This window comes from Lissotriton vulgaris, chromosome 9 (assembly GCF_964263255.1).
Source record: "Lissotriton vulgaris chromosome 9, aLisVul1.2, whole genome shotgun sequence".
Classification (NCBI taxonomy): Eukaryota; Metazoa; Chordata; class Amphibia; order Caudata; family Salamandridae; genus Lissotriton; species Lissotriton vulgaris.
In genome coordinates this window covers 699,451,738-699,479,504 of record NC_141697.1, presented here as the reverse complement: position 1 = coordinate 699,479,504, position 27,767 = coordinate 699,451,738, and the positions used below count along the sequence as shown (strand labels likewise).

Below are 27,767 nucleotides of genomic sequence, written 5' to 3'. Positions count from 1 at the left end.
TTTTGGCACAGAGAGATTCAGTGATCTACCAGGAATCACAGGATGCTTCAGTCTCCCATCAGACTAAAACCGGGTTTCCCAGCTTCAAAGACAGCAGATCTAGCTGTTACGCCACATCCATCCATAGTAGTGCGACTAGAAATTGGAACTCTTTACAGCAATACCTTCACACCACCACCTCTTTCCGGATCTTCAAAAAGGACCTTAAAACCTCTTCCAAATAATTTTTTCAAAATAAGACTCCTCGTTAAGCTTCCCACCAGGCACACGCCCTCCTATTTAATGATGTTACCCTGACAGTTACAAGACACCCTATAGAGCTATAACAACCTTTCTTCAACTATGTAAATTTGTAATATATATTAATGTATCCCTGATCGATTTAACGTTTCTAAATATGTAATTTGCATTGAATATGGAAGTTGTAGGTATGTAACTCTCAACATGAGTAACCGTAGTAGTTATACATATTGTCACATACTACCTTGTTTCTCTAAATTCCTCATGTAACGTTCTTTTGCTCTATTATGAAACCTTCTGACACCTCTGGGTAATGTCCGCACAATATAAAAACGCACAACTAAATACATAAATACAAATCGGGTACAGTTAAAGAAAAACTAAGCCTATGATAGATTGAAAAGGTGTTTCCCCGAAAGGCATTAAACAAGGTGGAAGGCTGACATGCACATACCTGGCAAAAAGGCTGAAGGCGGACAGTGTGACAGGCACGGCAAAAAGGTGCAAGGAGACCAAAAAGGTGGATAAGGCTTCAGGGACAGAAATAGAGGCAAAGACAACAAAGAAATCTGAATAAAAGAAGTTAAGGTGACGGGGATGGTAAAAACAAAAAAGAGGCAAAGACAGTAAGAAAATGAAACAGTGGGCAGGCCCGTCAGAAACAGCAAAAACTTGCAGGACTGACTAACATGACAAAAAAGGGAAAAGAAAGGCGGCATGAAAATAAATAATAACAAGAGGGAGGGGGGGCCCTCCTCTTCACCCGGTCCTGCACCTGGGGGCCGGTTGCTGGTAGTGGTGGCGGGCGGGGCTCTCTTCCACGGGAGAGCCCCGCAGGGGAGCCAGCAGGCTGCTTCTCTCCGGACACCGGAAAATGACCATTCCCCGCCCGCGTCTTCACAGAGTCTGCCTGGCTTGCTGTCTCGGTGGGCCGTTAATGGCAGCGCGGCCCTGAGCAGGGAGGCGGGCACGGCGTCTCCTCCACGATCCCCGGGGCCGGCGGTGAATTCTTTACCTAAGTACGGGGTGAGGATACTGTGGTTGCTGGAGCTAGTGCACGTATGGCCATGTGGGTGTGCCTGAGTATGCAAAGTGTCTGGAAAGCAAAATGCTCATGCGGAGTGACGAGCAGAAGGGAACAAGAAAAAACGGCAAAAACAAAATGGCGGCCGCAACGATTTTCGGATTCGGGGCGGGAGCAGCGAACATCGGGAGGGGGCGGGAACGAGGACAGCGGGAGCAGGCGACCTACCTCATCTTTAACGAACAGCAAAATGGCGGCGCAAAGCTCGAAACGTTTTCGGATTCGGGGGTGTGTATTTGTGGTTTTGAGTGACGGATGACGTCACTGGCGAAAGAACAGCAAAATGTACGCCCCCGAATCCGAAAGAGACGGGGCTAAATTGGAGTGACGGTTCTCTCCTCCAATGGATGGCCTACGTTTAGGAAGCCAGCCAATGGAGGAGAGACTAAAAGAGAGGCGGGATACAGCAGCCACTCTAAGAAACAATAATTCTCCGGACTTCCGGCTTGGCCTACGGTCCCTCGACCTAAAAAGGTTCCCCATTAGACCCGGCAAATTATCGGCCTATTAGCCTTATTGATGTCACCCAAAAGATATTTGCTCAGGTCCTTCTGGGGGGTCTGCAATCATGGATGGACGAGTCAGAAGTTCTAACCCCTCTACAAGCAGGATTTAGGTCCAAAATTCAACTATAGACCAAATCTTTAGATGGCAGCTAATCTATTGGAATAAAATAGTCTTGGGAGGGGTAGCCTTTACTTGACATTTGTGGACCTTAAGTCCGCTTTTGACATGCTCCACCGTGAGCAGCTATGGGGACTCCTATACGATCTGGGGGTGCCGGTCTACCTTTGACAGCTTTTAAAACGCCTTCATGAAGGCACCTATGCATGGGTAAGATTCGGCAAGAATGGAGCAGACTGCCCCTTTCCCTGTGGAGAAAGGGGTGAGGCAGGGATGCGTGTTAGCCCTTACCCTTTTTTCCTCTTTTCCTGAACAGCTTAATTGACACTCTTTTGGCTGTGAAGGATATAGACTCACCAAGGTTAGCAAATAGGAAAATGCTAGCTTTAATGTTTGCTGACGACACGCTGCTCCTGTCTAAATCATCTATGGGGATGCAGCGTGTTTTGGATGAGTTCAGTGCACTTGGTAGGAAAAGGAATTTGGTGATTAACGTAAAAAAAAATATATATATATATGGTCTTCCACGCTAAAACTACTAATTGCTCACACCCCTGAATGGATGGTAGGCCGCTTGAGAGAGTATCCATTTTTGACTATTTGCGCATTACATTAAATGGCAAAATGGACTGGAGGACCCAAATAACGAAGGCCAATTTGAAATTAACCCAATCAATGGGAGGTATTCTGAAGGCTCAAAAAATTGTTCCCAAAAAGTGATTGGTTCCCCTGATGAAATCTATAAAACCCAAGTAAGGGGTGCATACCTTTACGGTGACAAACTTTGGGGTCATTGTTCATCTCACTCCTTATTGGCGACTGAGAATACATTTATTAGGTAACTATTGGGTCTCCCAAAAAGTACGCCTCTGACCCCACTTAGGATGGACTTGGGGGTTGGCCCCATCTCAGAGTTAACCGCCTCCCGCCCTCTCCTATTCTGGCATTGCATCTGGAGCACACCAGAGTTAATTAACTACAGGGAGGAACTGAGTGATGTGATGTGTAAATTGGGGGCTACCAAATTACCTTGGCTGTCCTACGTCAAGAGTCTTTGCTTTGCACTGGGGTGCGGGAACATGTTGTCAAAGCCAGAAGAGACCTGTTCCAGCAGCTCAAAAAAAAAACTCTAGCTTTAGCCTTTAAGGATTTTAAGATGGCAAAACTAGTCTAAAGCTCGATCTCATGCTCCTTGACATTGAGGTTTCTCGATGTGAAGCAGCAATATAAACTTGAAACTACTTTGGACAGTATCCAGCCATTTTTGGCAAAAAAACTATTTTTACAGATCAGGCATGGCACACTCCCGCTGCGGGCATTTACAAACAATTGGAAGTGCGCAGTAAAATTAGATTGCCCTGGCTGCTCTGCTTCGGAAGAAACAGAATGTCATGTAATGCTTTTCTGTCCTGCATATCATAGGTCGAGATCAAAGTGGGTTCTTCAAATATGCAGAAACTTAGGGTTTAGAAACCACACCAAGGTTTTTAGGCTACTTAAAGTTGAAACGACACCATTATTTGTAGTTGCCACCTCGAAATTCCTCTTTGGAATGTGGTGCACGCGTAGACGAATTTTGAAGGGGTAAGAACTGGGCAATAGATGATGTTGCCCCCTATACTTTACTCCTACCGCCACTTGTTGCTATATGGTATTGTCTAGAAAATGTGATGATAGTAATTGTGTTTACTTTGGTTATGCAGGAATGTAACTTTTAATGTTTATTCTAAAATATTTTTTTTAATAAGAAGTTTACCTAATTCTGAAAATGTTTTGATATTTTTCCAACCTGTCTTACAAATCCCAAATAAGTGACTCTGGTCTTACTGACAACCTGCACGCTACTATCTAGGATACCAGGTACTCATTCCATGTCTGCCAAAGCTGAGCTAAAGATGTAATATATTTTGGAATGTCCGCTTTGAATTTCCACACTAAATTGTTCTTTTTATGCTAATATTTTAACTTATTTTATTGGACGTAAAATGTATATTGCTCTTATGGCTGTAAAGCCGAAATAAAGTATTTTTGACTGACTGACTGGCTTTTCCAGTCTGCAATTTCAGGCTGGGAGGCTCGTTTTACTTGTGTCACACCCAGGGTTGCAAAACCAGTGATACAATCCCTGGAATGACCTTCCAACTTACATGCCCTCGGTACTAGGGACTTGAAGGTAACTTTCCTGTGCCAATTGTGTATTGCAAAATTAACATACACGTTTTGGCGGTCAGGGCACTGGCATGGAGGTCTGATTAGCAGGTTTCAATCCACAACGAACCAGCAGCATCAGTCCAAAAACTTGTGGGTTACCCTACGAAAAGAGGCCTTTCCTACAGATACTAGCATAGCAAAAGCTCCAAAATGTCTAAAGGGATTGCATTAAGGATTGTTTCAGTAATTACAGCAGGAGAAATCCATACTGTTTTGTGTGAGCAAGCGCATTTAAGTGTATTCACAAAATACGTGTTTCTACAGAAATGATTCGAAATCTAAATAAAATACCAGTTCCTTTGTGGGAGGAGGCTTATATTTTCTGATGACTATTGAACAGTAATTTCCTGCATTCGTACAATACAGACACTCGTGCACAGGCTTTTTAAAAACAGTAAATACATGTGTATTTCTAATTTTGCTTCCAAGTGCTCCATTGGTTTCATAATTGTATTTGGTTTTACACAAAGCAAAAACATTTATATTTAAACTATTTAGCAGTGCAGATGGCCTGCAGAAAAGTGTACACTGCGCTACTGAGCATCTGGGTATGATGATTACAGTTTCCTGGTAAGCCAATTTCTTACATTTTGTCGTTTTAATAAAATCACACAAAAAAGCTCAGCAAAGTTAACCACTTAAACTGTATTTACATCCCGGCGGAGCTTCAAAGTTAAAACAGAGCGAAATCCTGGTCAAAAAGATACAAGCCAGAGTAATTTTCAGCTATTAAAACAGAAACTGTAACTACAAACAGTTTGCTGTAATTCAGACTGCTGTACACATGAATTACAATCAAAATTCCAAATACAGCCACTCTCGAAGTGGGTCTTCTCCACGTTACGGTTCAATTTGCTCCAGCGTAGTTCTTCCTGCACACTCTACATAGATAAACAATCGAGTTATGTATGATAATGAAACAGATGTATGAAGTCTAAAATGCGCAGTTTTAAGGTCCAAAGAGGTGTTTGGTTATGTAAAGTTAGGGTCAATTTAAAAGCACTAGGGACTTCTCTGACCTAATTTCTTGCACGCCCGGACCTAGTCGGTTTTAAGTCAGTCACGAGTGTTGAGCTGTTCTGAACAAAGGTTGGTTTATGTCCCACTCCTCCCCTCAGAAGCATCATACTTGTCTTTGAATCAAGCAAGCAACAACTGCAGATAATGGCTTCTCTCTGAGTAACAACACATCCATATTGAACAAAGGTTTAGAACATGACCGCATCGTCAATTTAAGATGGAATTATACAACGAAAATAAGTTTTAAACTATTGAAAGGGGGACACTTAATGAAACATGGGAGAGTTCCTTATCTTGATAATTAACTGAATGAGAACACTTTGAAGAGTGTTTTAGCAAAAGTCAGTCCAGATTTAGGCAGACTAAAATGGCCGCAATCAACAATACATTGTATTTTACACTTTCATTAGTTTAACATGTTGATTTCTAGAAGTAGCACTCCGAAAATTTCCTCTCACCTTTTGTCCTAATTTAAATTTTGTACCCAGTTTGCTCTTCAGCAAACAAATACTCATACAAGTTGCTGCTTTCATCAAAGAAAATATCATTTTCAGCTAACCTTTCACCAACTCCAATACATTAGATGGGAAGTAATCACCACAGTTGGCCTGGTGGAAGAAACTTGGACAATGGTCAGTCACAGCAAACCACAAAGGGAAACATGAAATATATAGTATTTGCCAGCAAATAGTAGCAAAGGCACAGGCTACAGTACTGGACTTAAGCGAGAGCCAGCAGGCGCCTCGGAGAACAGAGGTGCAGGAGCACCAGTAAGCTGCATTAACAGCGCAGGATTCAAAACAGCGGCTTATGGTGGGCTTAAGTGACAAGGGATTTTAAAGAGCACTGCACCAAGTCACGACCCAGGAAGAATACGTGCAAGTCAAGACTGGAAAGAGTCAGGGAGTGTAAGAGTAAGTTCACAAATGGGCTGAGTTTAGCATCAAGTAGGTCAGTAACTAGAAAAAGTCATTGAGAATGAAAGAGTGGAAAGTTAATGCAAGCATTAGAGACTGAATAGAGCCAGCAAAAGTACACATGCAGCGAAATGCTGCGCGATTCAAAGATTGGATAAACAACTGGCACGTGTACCAGAGCAGGAAAAGCATTGGTAACTAATGGTGTCAAAAGAAGGAGGGAGAAATGTAGGGAAAATTAATTTTAATGGTGAGAATTAGTGGATAGGAAGCGCATTACTGAGACCGAGGGTCCCAGATACTGTATTGTATATGCAAGAGTGCTGGGGGAAAAAAGAGAAAAATCAGATCACAAGAAGCGGGAAGAGCAGCAGTGCACATGAGTGGCCACAGAGGGGAGCAGCATGAAAGAGGACATGCACCAATAGGTGAAACAAGAACCACAAAGTATCAAAAGGATAACAGGCCATCATAGAAGACTAACATATAGCAACGTATCAAAGAAATTATGCTGTTCTGATCTACTGAGATGGAAAAAATTGACGGTGGTCTAAAAGAATATAATCTCAAGAGGCTAACCTTTTCAAGTTATGGACATTGTTGGACGCATTTTGGCATTCACAACCCCACGTATGTGCTTTACTTGAGACGCTGAAAATCAGTTGATTTCCCTGCACCAGGCACAAAAAATCAGAAAGTGGCAGAAAAATGTCGAAACCATTTTCATTACAATTTAGATACAAACTAAAGCACAGTATTTGGAAATAAAAAAAAAGGCGCAAAAAGTTAAGGAGAAGAACATAAATGAAATACACCACGTGCCTTTTCCCTCTACGAAGGAAGACAAACGTTGCATTAACTGTTTTAACACACTTTAAGCAGGTACAACGTTAGTACTGGTTCTAAGCCTCAAATGTGTCTGCGGACAAAAATGGTAAGTTTTCTTTGTTGGTGTAACTGAACTGCCATAAGCTCAGAAGATTGTCCATAGAGTGTTAGCGTGTGCTGTAGCCTGAGCAGGATTCGACTGTGCTGTTTTAAACACAATGCAGGCTAAAGCGCTGGCTCTGCATCTCCACATCCTACGCCATGGAATTTTCATGGAAGATTCGGTTGAGCTATTTTCACTTTGCTCATCATCTGGCTGTAGGGCTAGTGGCGGTAGTGAGGGCTCCGTGAGCGGGATCGCCTGTTAAGAGACAGGAAAATATAAAACAAACTTGAGATGAACAATAGTTATATCGGACGCACTAAATCAAGTTATTGTAGGCACACAGATACATAGCTGCCAAAGTTTCATATTGCTTAAGTGTGACATTTTCATAATTTCAGTGTAATTATGAGTGACATTCAACAACTATGAGTGACACTTTTTGCGAGAACAAACAAGCAATAAAGACGAGAAAACAAATATCAGAAATGACACCCATTTGAGCAATGAGAAACTACAAAATACCTTAAAACTGCTGCTAAGCACCAGAAATGGAAGGGTACTAACCGACATGACACAGAGTCCATAGTTGCCAAGTTTTCAGATTGCTTATGCGAGACATTTTTCTGGTTTCAGTGCACCTTTTTGCACTATAATAGAGCGGTTCCCCCTTGTGCCAACCATGTTTCCACGGTTCATGCGGAGTGATTCTTCAGGTGAATTAGGAACTAATGCTCTGTTCCAGTGAGCACAGTCTTTTTTTATTTGAAACAAAAACCTGGAATTTTTGGCTTTGAAAATGTTTATATCTGGTGCAGTAACGACGGCCACAGAGAAGAGAACCAAGATAAGTGATTACCATGCACCTGACAGCTCCATGCCCCAGCAAGGATTTCGAGGAACAATACTTACTTACCTGTAATCTGTGGTTCTCTAGTATTGGTGTCTTTCATAGCTTCACATGCTTGAATCATTCCCCGTCGTCGGAGTGGACATCCCACGGTACATAAAAGAGCAATAAATATATCCATAAGAACCAAAAAACCTTGGTAACATAAAACCAGGAAGTAAAGAAGCCCAAAGCTACCAAGAAAAAAGTTCCACATCTATGACTAGCATAGTCATTATACATGGTCCAAACTGCAGCCAATCAGGCGCCAGCACCCACCAGAATGTTCTCCCCAGAGGCTCAGGCTCTCAGATTTTCTCGCACAAGAGTCCAACCAAGAGAAAAGAGCATAAACCAGCCTCTGAGGGGAGGTGGACGGGTTGCATGTCAATCTATGAAAGACACCAATACTGGAGAACCAGAGATTACAGGTAAGTAACTATTGTTCTTCTCCAGTATTGGGGTGTCTTTCATAGATTCACATGCCTGAATCAGAGTAGATAGCAGTACCCAAATAATGCTTGGAAGACGCGATTTGTAACATAAACCTGCACATAGAAAGCATATGCAATCACATACCAAGAAATGCTATAATATGCATAAATACATGTAAGCTTGCAAACACATGAGAATGCTACTATATATTAGGCATGATAATAAGCGTCTGAGAAGCAGTACAGAGGAGAAGGGAAAAACAGAGGCTCACCTTTTGGAAAAGATTGCAGAGAACCGCATGTCCCACTGACGTATCAGCATTGTGGGCAGCCTCCAAACAGTAGTGCTTGGTAAAAGTGTGTCTGCTGGACCAAGTCGCTGCTCTGCAGATTTGCTGAAGAGGAACACCAGCAAAGAGAGCAGTTGAGGAAGAAACCGCCCTCGTAGAGTTCGCTCTTGGAGTTGTCTGCAAAGGTCTTCCAGCTTGCTGATGGCAAAAGTCAATAGCAGCAGAAATCCAGCGAGCTATGGTCTGTTAGGACACTGCATGTTCTTGCCGTATTCTTCTGTAGCCAACAAACAATTGATCTGTTTTACGAATGGTAGAGGTCCTTTGCAAATAGAACTGAAGACATCTTCCGATGTCAAGGGTATGAAACGCCCTTTCCTCAGGGGATTGTGGATTAGGAAAAAATGTCTTTACGATGACTGGTTCGTTAAGGTGAAAGTCCGAAGGCACCTTCGGCATAAAACTGGGATTTGTGCGTAGCACCACAGAAGTGGAAGTGAAATGCAGAAAAGGTGAATTTATGGTGAAAGCTTGAATGTCGCTGACTCTTCTGGTTGAAGTCAAGGCCAGTAGTAGAGATACCTTCCAGGATAGAAATTTGAAATCCACTCTATGAATAGGTTCAAAGGGGTGCCGCATGAGCTGCGCTAGTACCAAATTGAGATGCCAGGATGGAGGTGGACGACGGACAGAAGGAAACATTCGAAATAGCCCTTTAAAGAATGGTTGTATTATCCTTAACGAATAGAGAGAATTGGAACCATCTTGTCGGAACCTTGAGATGGCCGCCAAAAAGACCTTTAAGGTTGAATGGGAAAGGCCTGATCTTGCTGAATGTAAGAAAAAAGGTAAAATATGCTCAGGTGTTGCATGAATCGGGTGAACATTGGCAGATTGACACCATATGTAGAACCTTTTCCATTTATGTCTGTGTATGTCTGTATGTCTTTATCGTGGCAGGCGCTCGAGCGTTAGCCAAAACTTCCTTGCAATTCACAGGGATATTTAGATGAGTGAATTCAAGGTGCTCAGGGCCAGGCAGCTAATTTCAGAGAACTCCCTTCGTGTTCATATCCGTGCGATTGACGGACTCTTGGCGTTCAGGAAGGCTGTTAAAACTTTCCTTTTTCCTTTAGATCCTTAGTGTTGTTGTGTGCTGGTTCCTGCTATTGCTTTTGTCCGGTTTTCTGTTCTGTCAGCGCCAGGAAGCCCCTTTGCTGGGGCATCTGTGCGCTCTACAAATCGGCTAACATAACATAACATGCAGGGTCCGGATGGCAAATTTGACCGTTCTGAATGGACAGGAGGTTCGGTATTGGTCGAAACTGAATGGGATCGCATTCTGATAGGAGGAGAAGTTAACTGGAGAAGTTCGGTGAACCAGAACTGGCAAGGCCACCTGGGAGCAATGAGAATTAGGCGACAAGGTTCTCTCTTCATCTTCCGGAGAACTCTGTGAACCTAAGGTATCGGAGGAAAAGCGTAAGCATATATTTGAGATCAGTTCATCGAAAACGCGTCCCCCTGAGATTCTTTGTGGGAAAGCAAGCTAGCAAAGAATAGGCATTTGCTGTTCCGATTGGTCGCAAAGAGGTCTAGATCGGGATGACCCCACTCTTGGAAAACTCGATCCACCGTCCGTTGATGTATTTCCCATTCGTGAGTGGATACCGAGGACCTGCTGAGGGAATCCACCAGAACATTGGAAACTCCCGGCACGTGAACTGCCGAAAGATTGATCCTGTGCTGAATCGCCCAATCCCAGATTTTTTGGGCTTCTTGAGAAAGAAGAGCCGACCTTGTTCCTCCCTGCTTGTTTAAGTAAAGCATACTTGTAGTATTGTCTGACCGAATCAGTACTGTGGCTCCTAGAATGACTGTTCGAAATGATTTCAGGGATAAGGAGATGGCTCGTAGTTCTAGCAGGTTGATATGCCACTTCTGTTGTTAAGGGCTCCATTTTTCGCTGACCGTTAGCCCTTGAAGATGTGCTCCCCAACCCTCGAGAGACTCATCCGTGGCGATTGTAAAATTTGGCGTTTATTGAAGGAATGCACATCCCTTCTCTACATTCTTCTTCTGAGTCCACCAGAGGAAGGCTTCACGCATCCGAGGAGTGACATGAACAAGATCGTCGAACGATCCTGAGATCTGTAACCATTGTTGGTTGAGCTCTTCTTGTAGGGGCCTCATCCTGAGGCGGCAGTTTGGTATTAAGGGGATGCAAAAAGAGATCATTCCTAGAAAGTACCTGAACTGTCGGACTGAAAAGGATTTTCTTGATCTTAACTTGTGAGCTAGCTTGCGGATCTTTTGTTGCCTTTCGTTTGAGACAAAAGTCTGGATCAGCTGCATGTCCAACGTTGCCCCTAAAAACATTTGCCTTTCTGAAGGAACAAGATGAGATTTGTTGAGGTTGATAGAGAGATCCAGCGACTGAAATAGATCAGACATCTCTGGACATGGGTGTCTGAGAAAGAACTCGCCTTGATAAGGCAGTCGTCCAAAAAAGGAAATATTTGAATCCCTTTCAGACGGAGGTGCGCCGCTACTGGAACTAGAACGTTCGTAAACATCCTGGGAGCCGACCTTAGTCAGATGGGAAGGACCTTGAACTGGAAGTCCCTGCCAGCCACTCTGAACCGCAAGAACTTTCTGTGCCTGGAGAGAATGAGAACATGGTAGTACGTATCTTGAAGGTCGAGGGTGGCCATGTGATACCCTGCTGACAGAAGTTGTAGGATTTCTTGAAGCGTTAACATCTGAAAGGACAATTTCTTTAGGTATTTGTTGAGGGAGCGAAGATAGAGAATGGGACGCCATTCTCCCGATTTTTTTCTTTATTAGGTAAAACCTTGAATAAAATCCTGTTCCTCTTTGCAATTGAGGGACTTTTTCAATCGCTCCTTTTTGTATCATCAAATTTATCTGGGAAAACAACTCTTTGAGATGAGTTGGAGGTGGGCCTCTTGGGGGAAAATTTGGAGGAAACTTTTCGAATTCTAGAGCATGGCCTTTGGATACGATGTCTAGGACCCACTTGTCCGATGTCATTGACGACCAATTTGAGTAAAATTGTAAGATTCTTCCTCCAACCTTAACACGGGACTGCGGTAGAAGCGGTGGCAGTTCTCATTGCTTCTTATTTGAAACTCTACCACAATAGGACGGCCTCCTTTTATTTTGCGAATAGGAAGTGTTGCGTTAACCATACGACTGCTGTCTTTGTGACTGGTATCGCTGATTACCTTGATACGACTGGTAGGATTTCTGCTGTAGCTCCCTCGATTGGAGAACGATCCACGTCCTTTCGCACCCCGAAAGGGCGGCTTATGAAATTGCAAAGTACCAAGAGATCTGGCCGTTTGTGTCTTTCTTGATGGTTTGTGGGGCTTCTTCTACGTGTTAGCCAAACAAAGCCTCTCCATCAAACGGCATGTCGATTACCTTTGCCTGTACCTCCTGGCGAAAAGATGTAGCCTTCAACCAGCCTTGCCTAGGCAGAACAGCAGCACCCGCTAGCTGTCTGAAACCTGTGGAGGCTACATCTACGGCCGAATCAATTATCTCCGCAGAGATACGTTCCCCTTCCTGTAAAATCTTCAGAGCTTCAGCCTTTGAAGGTTCTGGTAACATGTCGATATACAGTGAAATGTCTGACCACATTTGTCCGTCATAGCGACCCAGAATGGCTACTGAATTGGCCGCACGGACTGTTGTTGCTGCCATGGTGGAAACTTTTCCCAATTGAGTCCAATCGTCTGCCGTCCCGGTCAGGTGGGGTTGTGATCGGAGAAGATGGATTCCTAGCCTGTTTTTAAGCAGCTTGCACGATTACGCAGTCAGCCTTTGGGTGCCCATGCACTTTATACTTCTTATCCAGCCGGGGCAAGACTAGAGGGATAAACGCAGAAGTTGACATTACTTTCTATCCCTTCTTCCATATAAAATCTATAATGGGGATTGTCCGTATCTGCCTCCTTGGCTGATCTTTAAAGTCATACAGGAAGCATTCTTCCTTCTTCGTCTCTATGGAATAAGGAATCTTTGAGTTGGTCTCTCAATGAGGAGGTGGAAGCCTCCAATATCCACCTTTTCATTTTAACGCAAACCATCATGCTATTAAAAATGTTGTGAAAGAAACAGTTGCTTTTGACACTGTCTTTTAACTGGACTCATCCACCTTCGACCTTTCATCTACCCATCCAAAGATGTCTGGGCTGGGGTATCAAATTGGGCTGTGACCACCGGGAGCATTTAGAGAACCCAGGGTCATAGGGCTAGATAAGTAAGTGCATTCTTCAACAGAAACAGAATTGCAAGAAGTCGTTGGCAGGGCCAGTGCCAGACTGAAAGGTCTATCTGCAAGCTAAGGATTTTAAATCTGCCTTCATGGCATCAAACTTCATGATTCTGGACGAAAGGCCCACATTACCTGCAATTATCAGAGGAAGTTGGGGATGGGTGTCTCCGCAATGCTTGCCCATCTGCAACAAAGGAAGGCCCGGACTCTAGAGTGGATCGTGATCACCTGCTATACCAAAGCCTCAGTTATAAGAAATAAAGTGGCACCAAAGGTCCAAGAGAAGCAGGTACCTCACCAAAGGTGGCTAGAATAACCCAGGATATATAAATCTCTGATCTTGTCTACTGCCAATTCCTTATGTGATATATACCATACAATCCTATAGAGAGGTTCTGATATTCACTTATGTCTATAGGAACTATTTCAACTTAATAATAGAAGAAAGGGCATGCCATACTGTGTGTGGGCAACTGGGCTGCAATATTAGTTGCCGCTGCCAAAGAAAGCTCTTTTTGGATTTATTTTGCTTCTCTAAATTATAGGATGTTGCTTGGAATGTTATGATGCTACAGATATGGCTGAGGTTAGGAAGCTTTAAACTTGCACCCAATACTAAAAATTACCATTCTTACCAGGAAAGAATTTTCCTAATTCCTCAGTTTGGTTGTACTTTTACATGAAGAAGAGAGCACATCACATTAGTTACTGTCCTACCAGCACCAAATTGGAACTGGTAGTAGCAGTATAAAGAACAAATTGGATCTTGTGGCTAGGGTTTAGATTTGAGGCTTGGTAAAATATATATTCTTTAAGCACTTTGGAGGAAACTTGAATAAGATTATCTGATGACAGTGAGCTCCCCTCGGCCCTGTGAGAGAAGCTACTGATAACAGTGGCAAATTAGAAAAAACAGGGCTCCCAAAGAAGTTTGTTCTTCAAAGACCGAAGAGAAAGAATTGCAAAGGTGCAATGAAGGCAGATCTGTGGGGTCTCAGCATTGCACATGTACCCTAGCTTCCTAATAAAAACTCTTTGCTGTGCAAAAGATAGTTAATTCCACTCAACTCTGACCAGGGCATACCAAGAAAGTAGTAAAAGATACTGAACATAGACGTGCATTGTCATATGTTTGGGAAACAAGGATGCTGGCTAAATAAGATACAGAGACTGCTACACCTGGAAAAATGGCCATCCAGAGGTGGGCATGTTTTTAAATGTTATGGATAAATTAAGCGGTCTACTCTTCTCAGAAAGTTGCACTGACTCATGGACATCAAACTATCAAGTGAAATGTTACTGGGGAAAGGATGCCCACAAAAATACCTACCTGTAATTATGGACACCCGGACCCTGTGGTCTATGCAGATTTCCACTCTTTGAATCTTCCCACTTGTCAAGGTGCGATTCTCTCCTAAAAGGCAAAACATGTTTATCTCATTCAACGTAGGTATAGCAGCATGTCATTATTAAATATTATGTATTTCTATGCTTCAAATATTAAATACACTACCCCATCTGCCGTTTTCAGATATAATAGTGGAAAATGGCTCAGGGATCACCATTTAAAAGATAACATAGCATTCCCTCTCAGCAAATGTTAAATGCTGGTAGTGATACTGAAAACAATGCCAGTGGTGTGAGGTAACCAGCTGCATATATCATTTGCAGAAAAAGACACTGCAAGTCTGATTTAAAAAACCTATTGGCTCTAGCATTGATATATAGACTGTAGTACACTGTGAATTTAATTCACTTTCCTACTCGCACTCAGGTAACTTAAAAGTGCTTTCAGTGTGGATTATGGTTACAGGAAGACGGGTAATGACAATATAAATGTAAGTGGAGAACATTCTAAATAAAGATATGGTTTTGAAGTTGTTTTCTGTACTTCCAGTTGTTGGGTGTCAGTCACGGTAGCGTGGCATAGTGGGTAAAAAACTATGGTCTTGTATACGTCATGATTAAACACATGTAGCCGAGATTAGCATATTCATTCCTTTTAGCACCTTGATGTTTGTTGTGCAAAGTGCTTAAGTTTGGCAGGCATGCCCAGACATAGGTCCCTGCTCACTATGCCACAGGACTGACACTGTGCCACAGAACCAACAATGACAAGACCTAACAAGGACAAAACTGGTCTGGGAGTGTTTGTGTTTCCCATCTGGGGGGGGAACTGGGCCTGGGAATTTGGGACAGGCAGTTCAGACAGGAGTATTCTCAAGACTGGTTTACATACGGCAGGCCTATGTCTCGAGTTGCATAGAGGGGGGAAAACAATTGTGTCTGGAACGCGGCTCAATTGATCGCCATTGGCTGAGATGAACAAGTAACCTACCTTTTGTAAGGTACTTTTGCTACAGACTTTAGCTACACATTCCTTACATTAGGATAATCCCCAAGTATTAGACTGGATCTGGAAATCTTTAGTGAGCAGTACTACTGCATGCCAGTAGGTGGCATTGCTTAGTTTTGCGTAGCGTCATTCGAGCCGCAAAGTGACACACAGTGCCTATATAGGCACCATCCCCGTGCGCTGATGCCATTTTATTTTTGTGACTTTTCATGCCAGAAGGGTGGAGCCACTGAGAGCACTGAACACTGGTGTGTTAAGCTAGGGCTCCTTAGAAGGGCAAACAAACCTCAACTTTAAAATCATATCACAGAGCGGAGAGGACACGTTAGAATAGATATCCAAGAATACCTCCCTGGAGGAAGGACTGCAATACGAATTAAACTAAAAAGTCCCGTAGGACCTAGGGGGCAAAGTGACCTTCACATTGGACCGGACTGTCTAGGCAGTAGTGCTTCGCAAAAGTGTGCATGGAAGCCCACATTGCGGCCTGACGGACAGACAGGACATGAACTCTGCAAGCTAAAGTAGTGGTTGCAGGCTTGGCTCTGGTAGAGCGAGTGCGCAATAATTCAGGAGGTTGCTTTTTGGCCTAAGCGTAGCAGTTCTTGATGCAGACTCATCGTGAGATGGTCCTTTACTGCAACGCCTTCCCTTTTTTTGGCTCCAACGTACCCCTAGGAAGAGTTGATCATACACTTGGAAATTTTTCGTGCAGTCAAGGGAGAACAACAATGCTCTTTGAGTCCAGCCTGAGTCTCTCCTCTTCTTTAGAGGGGTGAGGCGGGGAAAGAGGAAAGGGCCCCCTTTTGAAATGGTCAGCCCCACTTTTTGCCTTAGTACTGATGCTTTTTGACAAAGTTCACTGGGTCCCTGCTGACCAGCACCCAGTTCTATTTCCCTTAAAACAAGGTAAATATCTAATTGTAACCGAATGAGCAAGGATTTTAGCAGTCCTATAAGTCCCTCGCAAATGGTACCTCTGATGGCATGGGCAGTAAAGAGGGTCTGTATGGGCTGCAGCATCTATTATGGCACCCAAAGGGACCCACACAAACTGCATGCTGCCTGCCATTGCAGGATGCGTGAAAAATTTAAATTGTTTTGAAAATACAACATGGAGCACTACCTGTACCTTGCCCATGTACACGGAATATACTGCATGTTTTTCACCCCTATAACAGGCCTTAGAGCCCTGATGCAGGGTGCATTATATAATGTGCATGGCAATATTTGCATGAACAGATATGCCCCTGTGATGCCCAGTTCCATTGCTGGTCATTGCAAGCGTTCAAAGCGGTACAAAAGGGGGTGGTGATGAACGGAGCATCTGAACCAATAAAACACTCACACCCAGTCAAGAGATCCGGGTTTAATCCATCACCGTTCTTTAGCCCACTCTGCCACCCCAGTTCAGACAAGCGTTCAGGCAGCCATTTCAAAACCATGTCCTGGTCACTGGTCATCACGAGTGACCCAGCTACTTGACAGCTGCACTGAAAGTTATGGTGTTTGACATCAAAAACCTTGTCTTAATAAATCCACATTGATGTCTGAATTGGATTGTTGGACTTTGCCCTTTTTGCAGTGTCAAAACTGAACTTTTTGCCTTACTTCTAAGCCTTTTTTCTGACATGGTGTTGGTGGTTTTAGGACTTTGGGCACTTTAGCACTGCTGTCCAGTGTAAAGTGTGTGTGCTCTCTGAGGTAAACATGGTAAGATTGGTCTACACCTGTTTAATTTACCTGTCATTCTCTTGTAAAGTGGTATCTCAGACACCCAGGGCCAGTAAATGAAAAGGGTACTGGTGGGTTTGCAGCGCTGATTGCGCCACCCACAAAGTAGCCTTTCAAACCTGTCTCAGGCCTCTGCCATTGCGGGGCCTGTGCGCGCAGTGCTACTGCCGCTGTGACGTGACACCTAAAGTGTGTGCATGTCTGTGATCCCCCTTTTACTGCATGTCAGCCACCGTAAAAGGTAGGCCCTAGCTAGCACTATGGGCAAGGTGCATTGTAGGTAATAGGTAGGACATGTACCATAAGTGTGTGACATGTCCTGGTAGTGACAAACAGCCATTTTGGTTTCTCACTGCTGTGAGGCTGCCCTCTCATAGGAATGCATTGGGGATTCCCTGATAAGGGTTTCAGTGGTAATTCCTGATATGAGAGGAGCAGCGTGGTCAAGTTTTCTATGTTTGGGAAAGTAATAATAAATGCTGCACATTGGTGTGCGCAGATTTCTTTTCACTATTTTAGAAATGCCACTTTTAGAAGTTGGCATTTCTGTGTGCTATGTGTCTGCCTGCCTGATGTGTATTGGATGTCTGGCACTGGAGTGACAGGGGCTGGTGAGGTGTGTGGCTCCAAGGAGGGCAGGGTGAGTTAGCGCTAGGCTGAATGGAAGATCTGCATTTGGAGTAGTGGGAGGAGTAGTCCCCTGACCTTGAACGGGTCTGTGCCTGCCTAGGTGAATGATGGCTCCGCCCCCCTGTGGTATGTCTGATGACTGAGCCCAATCTGACAAAGGAGGGTGGAAGCCTGGTAAACAGAGTGCTTCAACACCCCCCCAGAACCAGTTGAGACTGGTTCCCCCAAGCCCTGTGCCAGGTCAGACAAAGAGAAATGCTGTATATATATACACCTAAGCTGTGACCCCATAAAAGTGTGCTTCCTTGTGATGTTTTTGGGGTGCTGCTTGCTGGACCACAGGAGGAACCGCCACAAGGGACTGCCCCTCTGCTGGAGGGTCCTGTGAGCTGGCCTGCCTGGGCCCAGCTGTGCCCCTCAACTTTTGGGACTGAGCACCTCGTGAGCGCTATATCTTTCTCCCAAGGTGGGAGAAGCGTGTGTGGCCTGCAGCGCTGAGCTGCACAGTATGCAAATGGTATTCCGGCGTGGGAATTCCCTTGTGCTTCCAGGAGAAGCAGAAGCCTACCCCACACTGTGGTGTTCCTAGGGGGAGCGAGACCCCACCCCGCATTGATGTGCTCCCTGGAGTACAACGTTGGGCTCATTCTGAGTGGGAGCGAACCGGGCGTTTGGGCTCATGGAGAAGCAGGAGCCCACCCCGCAGTTGTTAGGAGCCGCCGAGATCAGCAAACACGGAAGTCAGGCGCCCGTGCCCGACCGTGGGCAGGGCCTACCACAGTGACGGAGCCGGAGCCTCGTGGGCTCCATTGCCGCCTTCCCCTCGGAGGTGGGAGATTAGAGTCATCAGGAGAAGACCGGTTGAAAGGAGGGAGAGGTCCCGTGAGCGGGGCCTGCCGAGGCACATTGTAGGTGCCTGGAGCCTGTGCATCCAAAGCCCCGGTGAGTGGAGCTGAGCCTGAAGTATTGGTGGGTGCCGCAAAGGCACCAGGAGAAGCCCCAGTGAGTGGGGAAAGCAAGGCACACGGTTGGTGCTTATTTCGCACAGCTGATCCGCCTGTTTGAGGGCAGCAGCAACGTGGGGGCAATTTTGGTTCCATGAGTCCCGGAGTGGGACCTGAGAGGCACGGTAGTGCCAGTGCTTGCTTTCCCAGCTGCACTGCGAGAGTGCGGGCAGCTGCAATGACGGGGCATGTTTCTTTGAATAAGCCAGGAAGGGTGAGATACAATCCCCACCCCCAGTGCATTGCGCACACTGCGTTTGCTGCCGAGGCAGCCAGAGGGCCGTGTAAGGTCCAATAATTGCGCCCTGACTTTTGGGGCAGAGGGCATTTGAGCCCCAGAGAAGGCCAGTTGGCCTGGGGTCATTTGGAGTACCTGTGTGTACTGGTAGGGCACAAGGCCCTAAGATTATGCATAATGTGTTTATGCTGATGCCTAATGTCATGCTATGATGTTTATGCTTAGGATGATGCCTAATGTAATGTTATATGATGCGAAGTACAGTATTTTTACCAGTAGCTGCTGGTTGTCTTCTATGTGCTTTGTGATGGTTCGGACAGTGGTCTGATTGGCTCGGTCATGTATATAATCCCCTGTAAATTACTGCCTGGTGCCAGTTGGCACAGTGTATATGTGCGATTATGATTCTAATGCATTTTGGATAATACAAAGGAAGTTCTTTATATAATCTTGTGTGGAGTTTCTTTTGTGGTATACCTAGTGTGTTGCGCAAACGCTTTACACATTGCCTCTGAAATAAGCCGGACAGCTCGTGCCAAGCTACCAAGGGGGTAAGCAGGGCCTATCTTCAGCGTGTAACTCCCTTGCCCTGACTAGAGTGGTGGCTTCAGCCTAGCTTAGGTGCAAGCCCTGGCCAACCAGAAATCCCATTTCTAATATAGTTTTATTAGGACATGCACCTAGAGGGCACCTTCGAGGTACCCCCTGAATCCTAAAAGTCTTTTAGTGTGCTGGCTGACTGGACACCCTGCCACAACACATGAATTTCTTACCCCCTGCTCAGGACAGCCAATGCTCTCAGAAGTCAGGAACAATACAAGCTCTGGAGGAAGGTGATCACACCTCCTCCAGCAGGATGGCTATCAAATTGGCATACCAAGGCCAGAGACGTCACAGCCTCTGCCACCTTTGAAATACCCTACTGGCTTCCTCTAGACCTGGAGAATGCCACCCCCTGCCCTGGGGCCCATTTGGCACCAGAGCAGGCAGGAAAACTAATCAGTAGGCGTGCCTGACTATCAGACTAGGCACATCCCTAAGGTTGGCCACTTGAAGTGGAGACTTGAAGAAGGGTTTCACCATCTTGTTTTTTGGGGAAACTAAGAACTCTGGGTCAGGTTTATGCCCTCTCTCCCTGAAGAGTGATCATATAGGGTCTGTAGTCACCCAAGGGACAGGTAGCCCCTAAATTCAGTATTTAAGCATTTAGGTGGTCCCCTGCACCAGTAACTTAGATTTGACTACCTGGGAAAAGAAAAAGGACAAAGAAGAGTCAACCATGCAAGAACTGTGGACCACCACCGAAATCTGCACCAAAACCTACCGGGCTGCTTCTCTCCTGAGAATTGCAAGAAATTACTCGTCTTGCCGCAAAACAGCCTCCCCAAACCCTTTCGAGGACTGCCCAATACTTCGCCAACCAAGCATCTCCCTTGAGGTGGAGGAGCCATTTCCCTGCACCTGCAGGCACAGACCGCATCTGCCAGGTTCACAGTTTTGCTGTCCATCGCGTCCACAGAGGGAGCAACTCGGCAGGAGGAGGTCATTGACAGTCCAGGAGGTCAGCATCATCGTTTCACCAAGTCTCCAGGTGCTGAGCCTTCCTGGAGCCTCCCTGCACCAATTCGGAGGGTACCGGAGCCCCTGCAAGCACTAAGGCTTATTGCGTATCCAGCCCGTACACCACCAATGCAAACACCAACCTGCCAATAAGGGACGTCAGGATCTCCAAGGTCATCACTGAGAGTGCCATGCAGTCTTGTTTTCTCCCACTCTCCAGGTCACCGAAACCAAGTGAGAGACCCTGACTCAAGCATCCTATTGCATAAAACAACTCTGCTCCCGAGCCCGCCCCAGGCTGGTCCACGTGAACCAATCTGCTCTAAAGACCCTCAGGAGCCGAGCCCCTCTTTGGGTTCTGCCAGACTGCAGCCTTTATTTTTGCAAGTTCTTCTCTATTGACTTTACTGTGTAGCGCTTGAGGCTACCAATGTGAACAGCACCTCAGCACCTAGACACCCCAGGGCAGGTAAAACCAAACTGCAGGTGGTTTCTTAGACATTGGCCTCTAAACTGTATGCAAGTATTTCTTTGCAGTCAATGTTAACTACATAGCATATCATTACAGTTCATGCCTCCAAAAACGTTATTTGAGCATTTTACTGTTTTAGTGTAAAAATCCTATGTCTAAAAGTCAGCGGCGGCTTTTCCGTTAAAGCGGCGGAGCGTTGCCCCACTGCTCTGCGAGCAGTAGTTAAAGGAAAACCAAAATGATAACCAACGTTATCATTTTAGCGTTCTGTTTTCTGGGGCAGGGCTGCTCTGCTGACAGAGCAGGGCCCAGGGGGAGGAGTGGTTTGCCCACTCAAGGTGCACATGAACGGTCGGCCGGCCGTATAAGGCGGGCCAAACATTCAGACAGAAGATCCTTCAAAGAAGCAAACTGATCGCAGGATCAATGCTCATGCTCAACAGCTCGGGATACCAGACTCTCCGCGCCCAAGCCAGAGCCACAAAAATGACGGGGGCCCAGTCGTTCCTGATCTTTCTGAGAACTCTTGGCAGGAGTGGTATGGGCAGAAAGGCATAAAGGAGGCCAGAGCTCCACTTGCGCCAAAAAGTGTATCCGCAAAACTGCTGACATTGTGCGTTCTCTACGGAGGCAAACAGACCTACGCAAGTTTTTACCCATTCTTGGAAGAAATCTTGCACCACCTCTGGATGGAGATGCCATTCGTGCTCGTCTTGGCATCGATGGCTGAGTTTGACTGCTCTTGCGATCCAGGAGCCCACCAGGTGTTGAACCACTAAGAATATGCCATGGTGTTCCAGCCATGTCCAGGGGCATGCTGACTCTTGACGAAAGATCGACAACGCCCCCGCCACCCCCCAACCCCAGTTTGTTGCAAACCCTCATAGCAGTAATGATGTCTGTGAACACCTGTACCAGCCTTCCCCTGACTGACGGAAGAAAGGCTTTCAAAGTCAACCGGATCCCTGGAAGCTCCAACAGGTTGATGTGGAGTCCAGATTCTTCCGGAGACCAGAGGCCTCCGATCTCCACCTCTCCCAGATGGCCGCCCCAGCCCAGGAGTGAGGCATCTGTCACTATAGTTAGCACTGGTTGAGGAAGAAAGAGGAGTCTGCCACTAACCCATTCGCGGTCCAAAAGCTCCCCCTGCAGATCTTTTACAGTTCCCTTTCAGATCTGGACCATGTCGGAGTGACTCCCCTGATGTTGCGTCCACTGGGACTTCAGCTCCCACTGCAGAGCCCTCATATGCCAATGGACATGTGTTACTAAGAGGATGCAGGACCCACAAAGTTAAACAGCCTCAGAGTCAGTCTCACCGAAATCCAGGATAAAAGCTTAAACATTTGTATCATAGCCTGAATATCCTGGACTCGCCGCTCGGGAGAATAGGCCTGAAACTGCAGTATCCAGAATGCCTCTGATGACAGGGAGCACCTGAGAGGGAGTCAGAAGTGATTTCATCACACTGACTGTGAACCCCACAGAGAGCAGAAGGTTTGCCGTAGTGTGGAGGTAGGAGATGACTGCCAAGGGTGAGCCCCCTTCAACAGCCAATCGTCGAAGTAGGTCAAGACTGGAATATCTCACCTCTGCAGATTAGCTGCGACCACTGCCCTCGCTTTCATGAACACCCAGGGGGCACTGGCAAGGCCAGAGGACAGCGCAGCAAACAAAGTGCTCTTGGATGACCATGAACCGCGGGTAAAGCCTATGGGCAGGCAGGACAGGGGTGTGAAAATGAGTGTCCTGAAAGTCCAGCGTTACCATCAAGTATCCGGAGCAGACAGGACTTGAGCAAGCATTTTTAATTCCTCCTTTATTTCAGAAAGCGATTAGAAGGCACAGGCCTAGAATGAAGGCCTCTCTCCTTCCTGGGTACCAGACCATGTTATGTTATGTTAAACAAGTTTATATAGCGTATGGCTACCCCAGCAACGGGGCGTCCCAGCACTTGCGGACGGGCCGAACGGCAGAACACAGCAGACACAGAGTAACAGAATGACCGGCACCCGGAGTGTGGGGGCCTTAGATGGAGGAGAACAGCCAAGTTTTAATTTGTTTCCGGAAGAGCTGATGGTTCGTGGTGGTACGTGCCTTTGGGGGGATATATTTCCAAAGTATCGGAGCCATGTACTTAAATGAACGACCCCCTGCTCTACTCCTGTGGACCCTGATGGTGCGGGCAAGGTGGAGATCAGCAGAGCGGAGAGCACGCGTGGGGGTGTAGAAGGTACAAAGTCCCTGTAGTATTTGAGGGCCATGGCCGTAGAGAATTTTATGGATTAGACAGAGGGTTTTGAATTGGATTCTTTGTTTTACAGGTAACCAGTGTAGACCTCGTAAAATCTGTGAGGTGTGGCAGCGTTTCGGCAAGGCAAAAAGAGTGCGGGCGGCAGGGTTCTGAGCCCTTTGAAGTCTTTTTGTAACCGTCAGGTTTGAGCCAAGCATAAGAACATTACAGTAATCCAGATGAGATAGCACCAAGCACTGGACTATTATCTGGCGGGTAGGAGGCTCAAAGAAACCTAGAATATGCTTGAGGGAGCGTAGGCGGCCGTAGCAAGTGCCTGCCACTCCTTTTGCGTGGGAGTCAAGAGTGAGTGAGTTGTCCATAAGAACCCCCAGGTTTTTGACTTCCTTCTTTGGAATCGGGGGCGGACCCAGTGTAGAGGGCCACCAGTGCTCATCCCACTTCTGTGGATCACGGCAGATCAGGAGCACCTCGGTTTTAGACAAATTAAGTTGGAGACAGTTGTCTGACATCCAGCTTGAGATGGCTAATATGGCTTCTTGAAATTTAGCTCGGTCCACCTCGGTGTCATTGGAGAAGGTGAAGACAAGCTGTGTGTCGTCCGCGTATGAAAATTAATTTCATCTTGCGTTCCCTGGCCAACATGTCAGGGGGCGGACGTACACCTTAAACAGCGTGGGGCTGAGGGCAGACCCCTGAGGGACCCCGCAGCTGAGGGGGAGCCTGCTGGACGAGTACGGTGGGGCGTGGACCTGGAAGGGACGGCCAGATAGAAATTACGCGAACCAATCCAGGGCTCCGCCCCCGACCCCGGTCTCCCAAAGATGCTTGAGTAAGATCTTGTGGGAGACCGTGTGAAAGGCCGCACTTAAGTCCAGCAGGATCAGTACTGAGGTGTTGCCCAGATCTTGTGCCACCCTCAGTTGTTCTGTGACTGCCAGAAGGGCAGACTCCGTGCTGTGTTTGGCCCGGAAACCGCTTTGAGACCGCTTTGAGACCAGGATCCCCTTGGTCTCCAGGTACCTGGTCAAGGTGGAGTTCATGTGTGATTCCGCCACCTTGGCCAGATACGGCAGCAGGGAGATTGGCCTGAAACTATCTGGCCGTGAGGGATCTAAGGTGGATTTTTTTCATCAGGGGGACAACCTTGACATGTTTCCAGGAGCTGGGGACTGTAGCTAACTGGAGCGATCTACTGATCAACTCCCGCCCTTCAAGCAGGATGGAGTCCTGGAATATTCTGAACGTTTCAGGTTTTACCGGGTCATATGGTGACCCAGACTTCACTTTTAAGGCCAGAAGTTCCAGATCTGTCTGAGAGAGAAGAGGTAAAATTTGCAGTGAGTGAGGGAGATCATGTGGGACTGTAACTTGGCTGAGGGCCATTGCATGCCCACCGGAGTTTAATGAGCTATAGATCCCTTTTACTTTGTTAATAAAAAACAGGCCAATTCTTTACACTGAGTCAGAGAGTATTGTACTGCTAGTTGCCTCAGGCGCTTTGGTCATATCCTTTAGCAGAGAAAAAATGGTTTTAGAGCGATTAGTGCTGGAATTAATCCAGTTGGTGTAATAAGTGGCTTTAGCCTTTTTTATCAGACAATGATAGGCTTTAATGGAAGATCTATAGCTGGTTTTTGCAAGAGGGTCATAAGCGCGCCTCCAGGTACGCTCGAGGGTCTTGCAGTGCTTTTTTTTTAATTGCAAGTGCCTCAGTGTACCATGGATGGGACTGTTCACGTTTGGGCCTGGACATTTTCTTGGGGATAAAGTGGTCCAACGACTTGTTGATCCACTCCCTGTATGCTATATCAGCCTCCTCCAGATTGCTCGGCCAATCGGGGCGGTAGGTTTTAAGTCTAGACTCAAAGAGGGCGCCATCTAATTTAAGCCAGGGACGCATCCGGGGGAGGGGGGGGCTTTTGCCTGGAGCTGGCTGGTAACCTGATTGAGATGTGAATAAGAAAGTGGTCGGACAGCTAAGAGGAAGGGGGGCATAAGCTGTGGTTCCCTGAATGTTAGAAAACACAGGGTCTAACAGATGGCCTGCTGAATGCGAAGGCCCTTTGACCAACTGAGTTAGCTGGCAGGCCTCCAGATCGCCCAGGAAGTTCAATATGGCCGGGAGTCAAGGCACTCAAGATGAAGGTTTAAGTCCCCAAGTATAGTAAAATTTGCTGACTGTAAGGCTAAGGTCGAGATGGTCAAGGCCAGAGATTCTTGGAAAGTGCCCAGGGGGGCGATAAATCAAGAGACCCGTGAGGGTAAAGATGTCTGAGATCCTGATCTTAAACAAGGCACATTCGCAGTCAGCTACGTTTGTGGGGGAAAGGGTGCAAGAGTAGCTAGATTTAAAAATCACCGCCAATCCCTCTCCCCTCCGTCTCGGCCTATTCTGAACACGTATTAAATAACCCGTAGGGAGGGTCAAGGCTAGGATGGCCGACGAGTCACCAACTAGCCACGTTTCAGTTAAGCACAATAGGTCGGGAGTTCGGTCCGCAAGCAGCTCGAAGACATCTTCATAATGCTTCGCTAAGGACCTGCAGTTCAGGCTTAATATGTTCAGGTTCGCAGTTTTTTCTAATGCTGGGGCTATGACTGGTGGAGTCAGAAAGGCCTCTGTGGCCCTGTACCCACAATTATTAAACCGCAGGCATTGGGTGTAGGGGTGCCAGAGATGAGCCGCACAGACTGCCTGACTGCGGTGAGCGATTAACTCCTCTCGAGCGTATGGGGCAATTCGCGATGTTAGCCAACCAGGAATCCTGGCGTATGGCGACAGTCCAGCACGGACGGGTGCAGACGGGCTCGCCTTTGGCGACCCCGGCGGCCCGCTGCGCGGGAGAGGGTGATGCTGTTTATCAAGGCACCGGTCCCGCCTCTGGCGGAAGTGTGACACCTTCAGGGGCCGGTCCCAGGTCTGAAACGACCTCCACAACAATCGGCACCAGCCGTGGTAGAACGAGGCGCAGACCAAATTTTTTAAGCAAAGTATGAGCAGAGTTTAAAATCACACACGTTTGTCAGAGCAGTTTCCACTGATTAAAACACACAATTATCGCCGCTAGCGCCTAGCACATCAGGCGCGTCCCTTGGCGGGAATAGCAACCACAACCTACTTCTGATACCAGCTACATCCTCAATACTCTTTTGGCCTAGAGAGCAGACACTTCCTGACTGAGCAAAGAGGTGGTCCTCTGTCAGCTTGTCGTAAGTAAGTGGCATGGAGCAGTAGGAGTGGTGGTCACAAAGGGAAGGGAGTAGCACCTTTGGACGAGCATCAAAACCCAAAGGTCAGATGTTGTTGACCTCCAGAGGAGTAGGTGAGGGTGTACCATGCCTCCCCACTGGAAGCCCACGAGGGTTGGAGGGCAGACTAAAGTGGTTTGGAGGCTGCGGCTACTGGGGGTGGTTGACTAGCTCGAGTTCTGGCTGACTATCTCATGCGGTCATTCACTGTGTTTTTGGCCACAAAACGTTTGTGCAGGTTGTTGGCCATGGTGGCTGGGTGTGTAAAGATGCGGTAGAAAGCCACATGGCAATAAAAGGGGCAGATGACGAACTGGAGTTGGTGAGGGATTATGGAATGGCCCTAGGACCTGGCAGTAGCTCTGCTGTACTTTAAGTACTCTAGTGCTGAGTCCGCTTTCCCTCCAATTAACGGGAAAAGATCAAAAGGCATGTCCATGAGTGAAGATTGGGCTTCCCCCAAAAAGCAAGTGGGTTCTCAACCAGGCAAGGCATCAAAGGGCAATCAACAAGCAAACTGCTCTGCCTAGTGAATGTCAAAGAAGGAGTAGTTTCTTACCTGTAACTCCAGTTCTGTAGTAGGGGTATCTCTGTCATAATCTAGTGAATAGTCCCGCCCATATGCGTGGACCCCAGAGCAATCAAAAATAATCTCTTAAGCGGTCTTCATTGCAGTCCTGCATAGACACTTAAGAGAAAATTAAAGACAATAATGCAGCCTGTACCTATAAGGCTACACTGTCCAGTACTTCAACTATAAATGCCAAGGATATTCCTAACACATTTAACACAATCTGTCAAGTTTCCCCCCTTTAGAGAAACTTTCCTCCCCTCACCAAGTCCTTGAAATGATAGAGAGGAAGAAATGGACAGACAAGCCTCCATAGGCTGCCATTATGTGTCTGGAAAAGGGATACTGTGCCTTTAAGGAACTCTCTAGAGACCCTCGGTATCCCAGCATGCACAGCTCACTCCTTTTACTTTCAGTTCTTTTTGAAGGTGCATAAAGCAAGGCCTGTAGCATACATCACAGTACCATTTTCTCCACCGGGGAGGAGGGCGGGCTCTTATGACTATAACAGAGATACCCCTACTACAGAACTGGAGTTACAGGTAAGAAACTACTCCTTCTGTAGTAGGGGGATCTCTGTGTATAGTCATAATATAGTGAATAGAATGGCAAGCCCATCCAAAAAACAACCCGGCGATGGAGAAAAAAAGACAACACCACTATTGTGCGAACAGATTCCGCAAGGAAGCCTGCCTAACCTGAGCATCTGCTCTGGCATCAGAATCCAGACAGTAATGCTTAGCAAAGGTGTGG

The 27,767-nt window shown here is 46.5% G+C and overlaps 1 protein-coding gene across 10 annotated transcripts in view; it reads right to left on the bottom strand.

Annotated features, from left to right (window-relative positions):
• Positions 1-4,785: 4,785 nt before the first annotated feature.
• Positions 4,786-27,767, bottom strand: part of CLASRP (CLK4 associating serine/arginine rich protein) — an 893,416-nt gene continuing 870,434 nt past the window's right edge. For 6 of the 10 annotated variants that reach the window (XM_086938423.1, XM_086938425.1, XM_086938427.1 and 3 more), the window contains 2 exons: positions 14,274-14,357; positions 4,786-7,285 (listed from right to left, as the gene is read on the bottom strand). In XM_086938423.1, the coding sequence (XP_086794549.1) occupies positions 7,249-7,285; positions 14,274-14,357 (121 nt within the window). In that variant the 3' untranslated portion in view covers positions 4,786-7,248. The remainder of the gene's footprint in view (positions 7,286-14,273; positions 14,358-27,767) is intronic. The other 4 variants (XM_086938429.1, XM_086938430.1, XM_086938432.1 and 1 more) reach the window with 1 other exon arrangement.